The sequence below is a fragment of the Myxocyprinus asiaticus genome, chromosome 16, assembly GCF_019703515.2.
Source record: "Myxocyprinus asiaticus isolate MX2 ecotype Aquarium Trade chromosome 16, UBuf_Myxa_2, whole genome shotgun sequence".
In the NCBI taxonomy this organism is placed as follows: Eukaryota; Metazoa; Chordata; class Actinopteri; order Cypriniformes; family Catostomidae; genus Myxocyprinus; species Myxocyprinus asiaticus.
In genome coordinates, this window is record NC_059359.1 from 13,647,491 (window position 1) to 13,658,710 (window position 11,220).

The window sequence follows — 11,220 nt, forward strand, 5'->3', positions numbered from 1 at the left end:
TTCAGTTAATGTTCACATCAACCATCAGATTGGGGAAAAATGTCATCTCAGTGATTTCAGCCAGGGCATGATGGTTGGTGCCATACGGACTGGTTTGAGTATTTCTGTAACTGCTGATCTCCTTTTCATGTACAACAGTCTCTAGTGTTTCCTCAGAATAGTGCCAAAATCAAAAAACATCCAGTGAGTGGCAGTTCTGCAGACGGAAACGCTTTGTTGATGAGAGAGGTTAATGGAGAATGGTCAGACTGGTTCAAGCTGACAGAAAGGCTACAGTAACTCAGATAACCACTCTGTGCAATTGTAGTGAGCAGAATAGCATCTCAGAATGCACAACACGTCAAACATTGAGGCCTATGGCTACAACAGCAAAAGACCACATCGGGCACTTTATTAGGACCATAGTGCTCCTAATAAAGTGCTCAGTGAGTATATGAGAGGAGGTGAAAGTGCAATGAAATTTAGTACTGCCTCTAGCATTTTTTCTGCATTCTCCTTTCATTTAGTAAATCTTTTCCTCTATGATTTTCAGGCACCCTGAAACGTTCCTCCCTACAAGGTGAGGAGAAAGTAGCTTCACAGCAAATCACAGTACAGAAAGGCTCCAACTTTAATACTCTTCCTGCCAGCTTGGCAAAGGTCCACCTGCAAAACGTTGCTGACTATGCCAGCCACACACTCACCATGCGGCGTGAAAAGGGAGCCATTGCCGGGGTCAGCACCGAGCTGCCTGGAGCCAAATCTATCTACATATGTGACGGAGAGCTCTTCAAGCAGCTGGACAGAGCTCCAGGAGACAATGGTGGACCCGAAGGAGGAGGATCAGGCCAGGGTTATGTCCTCTTACCCAACAACAACAACACCCTAAGGCCTGCAAAGGGTGGCAAGGAGGACCAAGCCACCAAGTACAACATTAGCATTGAACAGTTACCCCAGACCAGGCTCATCCATCTGGCCAACACTTCTGGTGCAGATCCCGTGACAGGCTTTGGGCTGAAGAGCCTCCCCACTGACCGAGTTAGCGTTTCCTGCACGGAGAGGGACTCCCCTGTGCAGACAGTACAGAACATCTCCAGTGAGTCCCAGATGACCAACAACACATGCGAGCCAGGGGACTCTGTCAACTCGGGCATGATGTCTAAGTGTGAAACCGTCTCCACACTGTCTATGAGCTCTCTGGAGGTAAGACATGATGATCAGCATGTGATCACAAACCATAAGGTACTCAGCAACACCATAATAGTCTGCACCTGTTCCCACAATTTAGATAAGCTTGTTTGACTTCATGTCTTCTAAATAATGTAGACCACACATCACTGTTTGTATGGTAGGATTCACAGCTTAAATTAATCAGAGCCCCTGTGACAGAGCTACTTTCTAAATGACTATCCATTAACATTTGATGGCAAACAGTGCTGAGAGGGTAAGTGCGTGTGGAGCGCATCTAACAACTCCATGGACATTGCTCAAAATTGAGGTTTCTCTATTCTCTTTTAAATCACGATTTCTTTTCATGCTATTCTGTCTTAATTTGTTGACTTGTGCACTCTTTTCTCAGCAATGATTATTCCTAATCACTGATGGTACACTTTGGTTTATGGTCCAAGGAGACATGCTATAGACCAGGGGTTCTCAACGGGGGCATTCAAAGGATGCCAGGGGGCGCTGAGAGAAAATTAGTAGAGAGGGGGGCGTTAGGTTACAAATGAGGGGCGTTTATCAGTCATATTAATCAAATCTATCGTCTAGTTCCTCTTTGCATTAAAACGTTTAAGTCAAGTGATGCATCTGAAGTGTCTGGTTTAGCTGGGTCAAATAGACAGTTGGAGTCACAACTTCCGCTAATGCACCTGTATGGCTCTGTAGATGAATACGGCTCAATGGACAGAGGAGAGCGAATGCAAAGCAGGTGCGTTTTTACTCGCAGACCAGTCTCGAGCTCTTAAATTTGCAGCGCTGTGAGAATCAGTGAGAAGCACACCGCGAGATGCGAAAATCATTTGAATTCGGCACAGAATTCTACATCACCAACCTTGAATTTACTATAGTAAAACTAACTGTACTTTAGGCAGAAAAAGATTCATAATAAACATTATCAGATCACTGGGGAACATTAGGGAAGTGAGGGAATATAATAAATTTTTGTTACAACTTATAAATGTTTATACTTTGTATTTATTGTTTTTAAATGTGTTTAGGGTATGCCTACTGTTTATAATTACATAGGGTGACCATATGTCCTCTTTTTCCCAGACATGTCCTCTTTTTCGGACCTTAAAAAAGCATCCGGCCGGGATTTCTAAATTTTGTGAAAATGTCCAGGATTCGGCTTTAGTTATATTATGATGTGCATCTGGTCTAATACTTCATTGTGTGTGCGTGCATAGTTGAATTGCTTTAACCCCTCTTTGTAAGTCCCTCCTTCTCGCACACCAATTGGTCGATTATAAGAGGCTTGCAGCAACTATTGGCGTCTCCGTGAATGCATGAAGTGCTGTTGTGTTCAGCATCAAACAGTTGCTTGACAGTAGCAGCAAATGACAGCTGAGTGGAAACAATGTCCAAACGAAAGTGCAAATTTGCAGAAGATTTGCACAAAAAATTCCCATGCTTTCGTCCAGGTCAAGATCCGTGGGAAGCAGAATGTATGACATGTAAAGCTGGCACTTATGTGTCAGATGCTAATCAGGTAAATTAACAGACTACTTTTTGCGACCAGGTAAAATTATCACATTGCTTCATTTTCCATGGCCATTCAAAATAATAGTAAACGTAAATGAAGGTACACTCATGGCATCAAATATTTTATTTTAGTACATGGACATTCAAAAGAGTGTTGGAAATTTTTATTTATTTATATATATTTGTGTTATGCTAATAGAGTGTCTTTTTCATTGTATTAAAATTTGCATTCATAGTAACACTGTTTTGAGCCCTATTATTCCACTGGTGTAAACCCATCTGCCAACAAGGCTGTGAATTCGCATAAATGCTTGTCATATATGCCTCAAGGGAGTGAATGTCCTAATTTATGTGCAGAGGGGAAAAAGCATGTTTGTGTAGAGTGGAGTGTCTGTGTAGATTCATTACGACTGACATTAAGCAATGCACTTCGCTTCAACAAAAACTGAAGCCACATCAAAACACTTAGTGGCATAAAAAATCTGTCATTTCAAAAAGGAAATGCCTGAAAACTACATAAATTCTGCCTCTTTACATTTGCAATTATCCCTCTTAGGAAAGGGAGAGTCTCTTCAAAGGTCGGATTTTGCTCATGTTTTAAAAGGAAGCAGATGACAAGCATGGCTTCTTCCTCACCTCAGGCCATGCTCCCGGAATGCATTGTAGGTCCACAGCTGCAGCCGTGCACAGCTCAGGCAGAATGTCAGATTGCCCTCAGATGCTCACAGACAGGCTAAAGAAAGGCCATGCGGTCACAGGCTGTTTACTGCATACTCATGCCAGGGGCTCTGTCAAAACATGCAATACAGAAGCAGTACAATGCCTTCTTAATGTCTGCCTTTAGTGCCAAACTGTATTGATTAACTCTGTAAGATATCATATGGTGTTCTTTCCCAAGGCCACTTTGGAATGTCAAGCATTCTACATTCAAACATTCTACACATTTAAGACTTTTTATCCCTAACTCGGGACAAATTTAATCTATCTATCTATCTATCTATCTATCTATCTATCTATCTATCTATCTATCTATCTATCTATCTATCATCTGCACAAATCCTTAATGCTCATGTGCAAGCTTGTTTAAAGTTTTCCTTTATTGTTAAAAATTTTACACTTTTGCAATAGCATCCTCATTCTTTATATTTCTTTCTTACAGAGACGAAAATCACGCTATGCAGAGCTGGACTTCGAGGTGAGTGTAACCTCATTATAGAAGGGTAAATCCAGTTGTGTGGTGATTTTGTTAATTTCTGTAGAGTTTTTAGTCTTGTTGTATCTTACAGAAGATCATGCATACACGAAAGCGCCATCAGGACATGTTCCAAGACTTAAACAGGAAGCTACACCATGCAGAGAAGGACAGAGACTCTCCTCCAGTGGATGGGAAGGCTGGGAAGAGATGGAGTGTGTCCTCAGGAGGCAGTGATAAAACCAACCTTAGTGTACGATTCTTCTTTTTTTACTCCTCACACATTCCTTTTTCTATTTAGCTATTAACTCACAAAGAAATGTCTAGGTCATATTTTAAAAATAATCATATCAGAATATTTCAAAAATTCAAATTTTGAAATCAAAAGAAAAATTCAAAATCAAAATTAATAAATAATTTTATTATCATTTTCTTTAATAAAAATGAAACCTCTTTTTAGAATCATTAAGATTCTTTTTCATTGTGGCGTTATTTTATAACAATTAAGAATATTTCCCTTGCAAATTCTTCTAGATGCGATCACTACTAATACTGTAAAAAACAAATAATAATAATTAATTACTGTAATACGTAAAAAAATCTTATTCTAATACAGTTGTCATGAATCCCGCCTTTGTTGTTCTTCCCGCTCACCGCCAGAGGGCTCCATCACCTGGGGATTGACTTTAACTCTCTGGACTCCATTTCCCATAATCCCTGTACCTGTCAATGATTACCTGTTCACCTGTTTCCAATTCATGCAGCTATTTAAGTCTCACTTGCTGTCATTGCAGAGTCTTGTTTTGCCCAGGCTGACATTTCTGAGCATTTTCTGAGTATTATCCTGGACTTTTACCCTGTTTTTGATCCGTTGCTGCCTGCCTACTATTACTGCTTTGTTTATCTGGATTTAGCCTGTGATTGTCCACTGCCTGCCCCGACCTCTTGCCTGGTTATTGAATATCCCTCTGGACTGCCTTTGATATTACTGCTGCTGGTGATTTACCTCTGCCGGTCTGTATTACCACATTTATTGTTATTAAAAGCTGCATATCGATCTCAACTCCATTGACTCATCATTACAGAAGACTTCGCCACAAACCGATCCAGCAGCTTTTTCCAACTAACCACCGAGGTCTCAGCTCCTTCATCAAACCCAGCAGCACACCCAGCCTCAGCTAGAACAATTCACCGCACCATGGATCTAGCAGCATTCTTCGTTCAATTAAGCCAGGCAGACTTATCAATAAGGGAGTACTCCTATTTCTTTTCCACTGTTGTTGCCCACACTGGTTTTGATGATGTCGCTCTGAAATCTATATACAGAATCGGACTTACAACACACCAGTGGAGGGAATTGCCGGAGACTGGAGAATATGTGAGGCTAGTACTCGACACACTCGCCACAGAGGATCCTCCTCTCACAATCCCAGTTCCAGCTTCCGAGTCAGTCAAACCTCAGCCTGCTTCATGCCATGTCACTGCCACGCCTCAGCCTGCTTCATGCCATGTCACAGCCACACCTCAGCCTGCTTCATGCCATGTCACAGCCACGCCTCAGCCTGCTCCATGCCATGTCACAGCCACGCCTCAGCCTGCTCCATGCCATGTCACAGCCACACCACAGCCTGCTCCATGCCGTGTCACAGCCACGCCACAGCCTGCTCCATGCCGTGTCACAGCCACACATCAGCCTGCTCCATGCCGTGTCACAGTCACGTCTGAGTCTGCTCCGTGCCGTGTCACAGTCACGTCTGAGTCTGCTCCGTGCCGTGTCACAGTCACGTCTGAGTCTGCTCCGTGCCGTGTCACAGTCACGTCTGAGTCTGCTCCGTGCCGTGTCACAGCCACGTCTGAGTCTGCTCCGTGCCGTGTCACAGTCGCGTCTGAGTCTGCTCCGTGCCGTGTCACAGTCGCGTCTGAGTCTGCTCCGTGCCGTGTCACAGTCGCGTCTGAGTCTGCTCCGTGCCGTGTCACAGTCGCGTCTGAGTCTGCTCCGTGCCGTGTCACAGTCGCGTCTGAGTCTGCTCCGTGCCGTGTCACAGTCACGTCTGAGTCTGCTCCGTGCCGTGTCACAGCCACGTCTGAGTCTGCTCCATGCCGTGTCACAGCCACATCTCAGCCTGCTCCGTGCCGTGTCACAGCCACGTCTCAGCCTGCTCCGTGCCGTGTCACAGCCACGCCTCAGCCTGCTCCGTGCCATGTCACAGCCACGCCTCAGCCTGCTCCGTGCCTTGTCACAGCCACGTCTCAGCCTGCTCCGTGCCGTGTCACAGCCACACCTCAGCTTGCTCCGTGCCATGTCACAGCCACATCTCAGCCTGCTCCGTGCCGTGTCACAGGCACGCCACAGCCTGCTCCATGCTGTGTCACAGCCACGCCTCAGCCTGCTCCATGCCGTGTCACAGCAATGCCTCAGCCTGCTCCATGCCATATCACAGTCAAACCTCAGCTTGCTCCGTGCCATGTCACAGCCACATCTCAGCCTGCTCCATGCCGTGTCACAGCCACGTCTGAGCCTGCTCCATGCCATGTCACAGCCATGCCTCAGCCTGCTCCATGCCATGTCACAGCCACACCTCAGCCTGCTCCATGCCGTGTCACAGCCACGTCTGAGCCTGCTCCATGCCGTGTCACAGCCACGCCTCAGCCTGCTCCATGCCATGTCACAGGCACGCCTCAGCCTGCTCCATGCCGTGTCACAGCAATGCCTCAGCCTGCTCCATGCCATATCACAGACAAGCCTCAGCCTGCTCCATGCCATGTCACTGCCATGTCTGAGTCTGCTCCACGTCATGTCACAGCCACGTCTGAATCTGTTCCACACCATGTCACAGTCAAATCTGAGTCGGCTCCATGCCATGCCACAGTCCAGCCTTCCGCGACTCATTGCACGAAGGCCTTCATGGCTCTTGACTCTAAGTTAAATTATCCACCACTGATATCGGTGCGTAGGGCCACGAAGACCCTTTCCCACAAACTGTCAGTGCCCATGCCTGCCACAGCCAAAGAGCCAATGCCCATGCCTACCACGACCAACGAGCCAACGCCCACGGCCAATGAGCCAATGCCCACGCCTGCCACGGCCAACGAGTTGCCAGCCTCGTCCGTCCCAGAGCCAGCGTTGTCAGTCTCGTCCGTCCCAGAGCCAGTGTTGCCAGCCTTGTCCGCCCCAGAGCCTGCATTTCTCAGTCATCCTGGACTCTTCGCCTCAAGCCTGCCATGGCTCTGCCTTCTACGGCTTCGCCCCTCCAGCCTGCCATGGCTCTGCCTTCCACGGCTTCAACCCTTGAGCCTCCCACGGCTCCGCCTTCCATGGCTTCACCCTTCGAGCCTGCCACGGCTCTGCCTTCAGAGTCTTCTACGGCTCCAGTATCTAGTCTGTGGCTGCTTCCAAGGCCTCCTAACCCTATCTCAACCCTGTGGTCACCACCCAGGCCTCCTGATCCTGTTTCAGCCCTGTGGTCGCCAACCAGGCCTCCTGATCCAGTCCCTAACCTGAGGTGGTCTCCTGGCTGTCCGCCTGATATACTCTGGTCTCCTGGGTCTTCTGGCTATCCACCTGATATGCTCTGGTCTTCTGGGTCTCCTGACCATTCCGCCTGGTCTGCTCTGGCTCCCTTGGTCTCCTGGTCGTCTACCTGATCTGTCCTGGTTTCTTTAGACCCCGGTGTCCCCTGCCTCCTCGCTTCAGGAGCCGCTCGCGGGGGGGGGGGCTCTGTCATGAATCCCGCCTATGTTGTTCCTCCCGCTCAACACCAGAGGGCTCCATCACCTGGGGATTGACTTTAACTCTCTGGGCTCCATTTCCCATAATCCCTGTACCTGTCAATGATTACCTGTTCACCTGTTTCCAATTCATGCAGCTATTTAAGTTTCACTCTCACTCGCTGTCATTGCAAAGTCTTGTTTTGCCCAGGCTGACATTTCTGAGCATTTTCTGAGTATGTTGCATTTCCTGTGTTTTATCCTTGACTGTTTACACTGTTTTTGATCTGTTGCTTCCTGCCTTCTATTACTGCCTTGTTTATCTGGATTTAACCTGTGATTGTCTGCTGCCTGCCCTGACCTTTTGTCTGGTTATTGAATATCTCTCTGTACTGCCTTTGATATTACTGCTGCTGGTGATTTACCTCTGCCTGTCTGTATTACTATGGTTATTGTTATTAAAAGCTGCACATGGATCTCAACTCAGTTGACTCATCATTACAACAGTAATGAAAATCGTCCTGTCCAAACACCATTATTATATTAATCATATTAATAATAATAATTTAACATTAATGCAGTAATTTACATTTATTATTACTATACATTATAAATTAAAATATTATTAAAATATGCCTAAATTAAATTTAGTACAACAAAAACTACCATGATTATTGTATTTTACTTATTTACTTTACAATAATGTACTTTTTTATTGCCTCATATTTATTTTTATTGTTATTATTATTGCAGTAGGCTACTAACATTTGGGATCAGGGAGTGGGGTGGGGCAAAATAGTATCATATTGGCAAAAAAAAACAAAAAAAAAAACATAATGGACCAAAAAAAAAAAAAAAAACAAACAAAAAAACAAAAACAAACAAAGGCTTAATTTTATGTAAAATATAATTTCTTTCCTGTACTTTTGATTTTGGGATGAAATGTGACCCAGACATTTCTTCACAGTTTATATATATATTTACCCTAACGTCCTTCTCTTATTAATTCAGGACAAGCAGCAGACCCCCAGTAAGAGAGCGTGGGAGGGCATCCGGAAGACCCACTCCCCACCATCATGGGTGCGTAAAGAGCTGGAACCTCTGCAGGCCTCCCCACTTGAGATGCAGGCAGTGGAATGGGAGAAGGCCAGTGCTACCATCCCTCTGGTGGGCCAGGAAATCATGGACCTGCAGACGGAGGTCTGAGAGACTGCCAGTGCTACTCTGAGAAACAGAATAAACTCTACTTGCAGGGAAAATGGATAAAGAGAAGGATGTGTAAGAAAAAGTGTGTGAAATAAAACAGGACAACAAATAAAAAGTCTGTCTGAAAGACACTGAAAGTTTGGGAGAAAGAAAAAGTCACTGAGAGAAAGGAACATGAAATTGTGGCTGTGCAATTTTTTTTTTTTTTTTTTTCCTGGAATGGCCTTTTCCTTAATGTCAAAGCGAATCATAACACTTTTGAAAAATCAGGTCTGAGCCTGTTGCCATGGTAATAAGCTGGCATGACCAAGAATGGCTGAACTGGGCAAATCAAGTGGTGACCCTCTTTGGCATTCTGGGATGTTGCCATGGGAACGTTGGGAGTGAGTGACTGAAGAGAAGGACTGAAATTCAGGCAATGAGCAGATGAGCCTTAGCGAATGGCCTTCAATTATTTACAACCTCTGGATACACACAAACATACACATATATTAGTGATTCTGTCATCAATGGTTAAAAAGAGTACATTATGGATGGGAGATTTGGAACTAAATCTACAGAAAGCTTTCAAACTACCTGGCAGGAATCAGGAGAGACATATAATTCAAATGAAAAACTCTAATTATAGATATTATTATTATTCTCTTTGTTGTTGCTGTTAGTATGACACAACATACACTTGGGGTGTGTGGGGTGATGTGATCAGTGAGTTGTCCTTCGCCCACAATGCAGTGCCCAAAGCCATCTGCATATGACTGTTAATCTGTCTCAAACGCTCTCCCGTTATAGCAAGAAAATCCCTCCAAGCCAGTATCGCCCACAGCAGTGCCACTCATGCCTACAACTTAGCTACTGTGCTGTTTTGTGCACCTCACCGACCCATGGACTCTTCAAAGACGGCAGTGAAAGTTGCAAATTCCATTGGTCACTGTCTCAGTGACATCAGCAGACTTGTCAAGTAATCTTACCAGTGCATTTGTCAGTGACTGTGGAACAGTAAGTTAGCAGGGCCAGAGTTGGTCAAGGTTGGTGGGTTTGTGCATTCTTCATGCTAAACCAACATGATTTCATTCGCTTGATGTTTAAGCCTTGGTGTTTTCATCAGAATCACTGGTGAGAATCGTACAGAATCGTGTTTGAAAAGAAAATGGAAATATGAATGAATATATATATATATATATATATATATATATATATATATATATATATATATATATATATATATATATATATTATAAATAGTCGTAGAGGGGTGATATTCTCTTGTAAGGTCGTGGTTGCACGTAGAGAAAGCACAAGACTCACTCCTCAAGAGTCCTGTTGTACAGCATTGTAATTATTTCCAAAGGAGTTCTACAAAAATTAATTTTAGCATATAAATATCTTTCTTACTGTACTTGGGGAATATCATTATCATTATTCTAGATATTACTGCAATTCTGAGATCCCCAAATCTCAATGGGTTACTGGACTATATCAGTGTTCTGTAACTTCATGTAATAGTGTGTATTTTTGGTATCACTGACTCACTCCAGATGATACTTACTTGCCTGAATTCTCCACCATCGCCCATCCTTTACCCTCTCCTCCCTGCCTTTCCACACTCCCTTTTTTTAAGTTTACTGGGGTTTCTTTGTTATTGTACAGTTTTCAGAGCACAAAATGAATGTGTAAAATTTCTAATAAAAAGTATATCTATATAATAAATGGTAAGGTGTCATATTTATAGCTCTGTGAAACTCGGTTTCAATGGCGGAACACTGTTCATGGACGGACGGACGGACGGACGGATAGATAGATAGAAAATACTATTTATTCCAAAATACATAAACCATTGGTGAATATTGGCTCTGCAGATGCCTGAATGGAAAGCATGCAGAGAGAATTAGGAGAATGGCATTAAAATTATTTGCACTCTGTGCCCTGCAATTTAAACCAGGGAGCCCACAATTTGCTGATAAAAATTTAATCAATTGTTAATGCTGGTGAAAATAAATGTGTGTTATTGTTTGATTAAAAGTAAACTTCAGGATTGGAGTAACAGGAATTTGGTGGGAAGAATAATGTGGCCATGCTACAAATGGGGGACATTCATTTCATTTCCCGAACCTAATTATGCCAGCATTATTTACCCAATATTTACTTCAATACATCAGAGAATGCAATTAAATGAAAAGAGTGATATTACAGTGCATACAGTATACAGATAAATCTGTAAAATGGATCTGTTAATCTGCTGGTACAACAACAAATTCAAGGTCCACCCCATATCTTTGGATGGTTCTGAAAAAATAACATAAAATAATATAGAGAAGAGGAATTATCATGTAATGGTGATAAGTGGTTAAATAATAAAATAATATAAAAAAAAAAATTTCGTTTCAAAATTGTATCGATTTCATTAGGTTTTATTAGGTTTTTATATTATGTAT

General features: G+C 43.7%; 1 protein-coding gene across 9 annotated transcripts in view; it reads left to right on the plus strand.

Moving 5' to 3' along the window:
* Positions 1-10,495, plus strand: part of adgrb1a (adhesion G protein-coupled receptor B1a) — a 136,028-nt gene extending 125,533 nt beyond the window's left edge. For 5 of the 9 annotated variants that reach the window (XM_051721289.1, XM_051721283.1, XM_051721285.1 and 2 more), the window contains 4 exons: positions 533-1,182; positions 3,842-3,877; positions 3,951-4,127; positions 8,594-10,495. In XM_051721289.1, the coding sequence (XP_051577249.1) occupies positions 533-1,182; positions 3,842-3,877; positions 3,951-4,127; positions 8,594-8,788 (1,058 nt within the window). In that variant the 3' untranslated portion in view covers positions 8,789-10,495. The remainder of the gene's footprint in view (positions 1-532; positions 1,183-3,841; positions 3,878-3,950; positions 4,128-8,593) is intronic. The other 4 variants (XM_051721286.1, XM_051721291.1, XM_051721288.1 and 1 more) reach the window with 2 other exon arrangements.
* Positions 10,496-11,220: the final 725 nt, after the last annotated feature.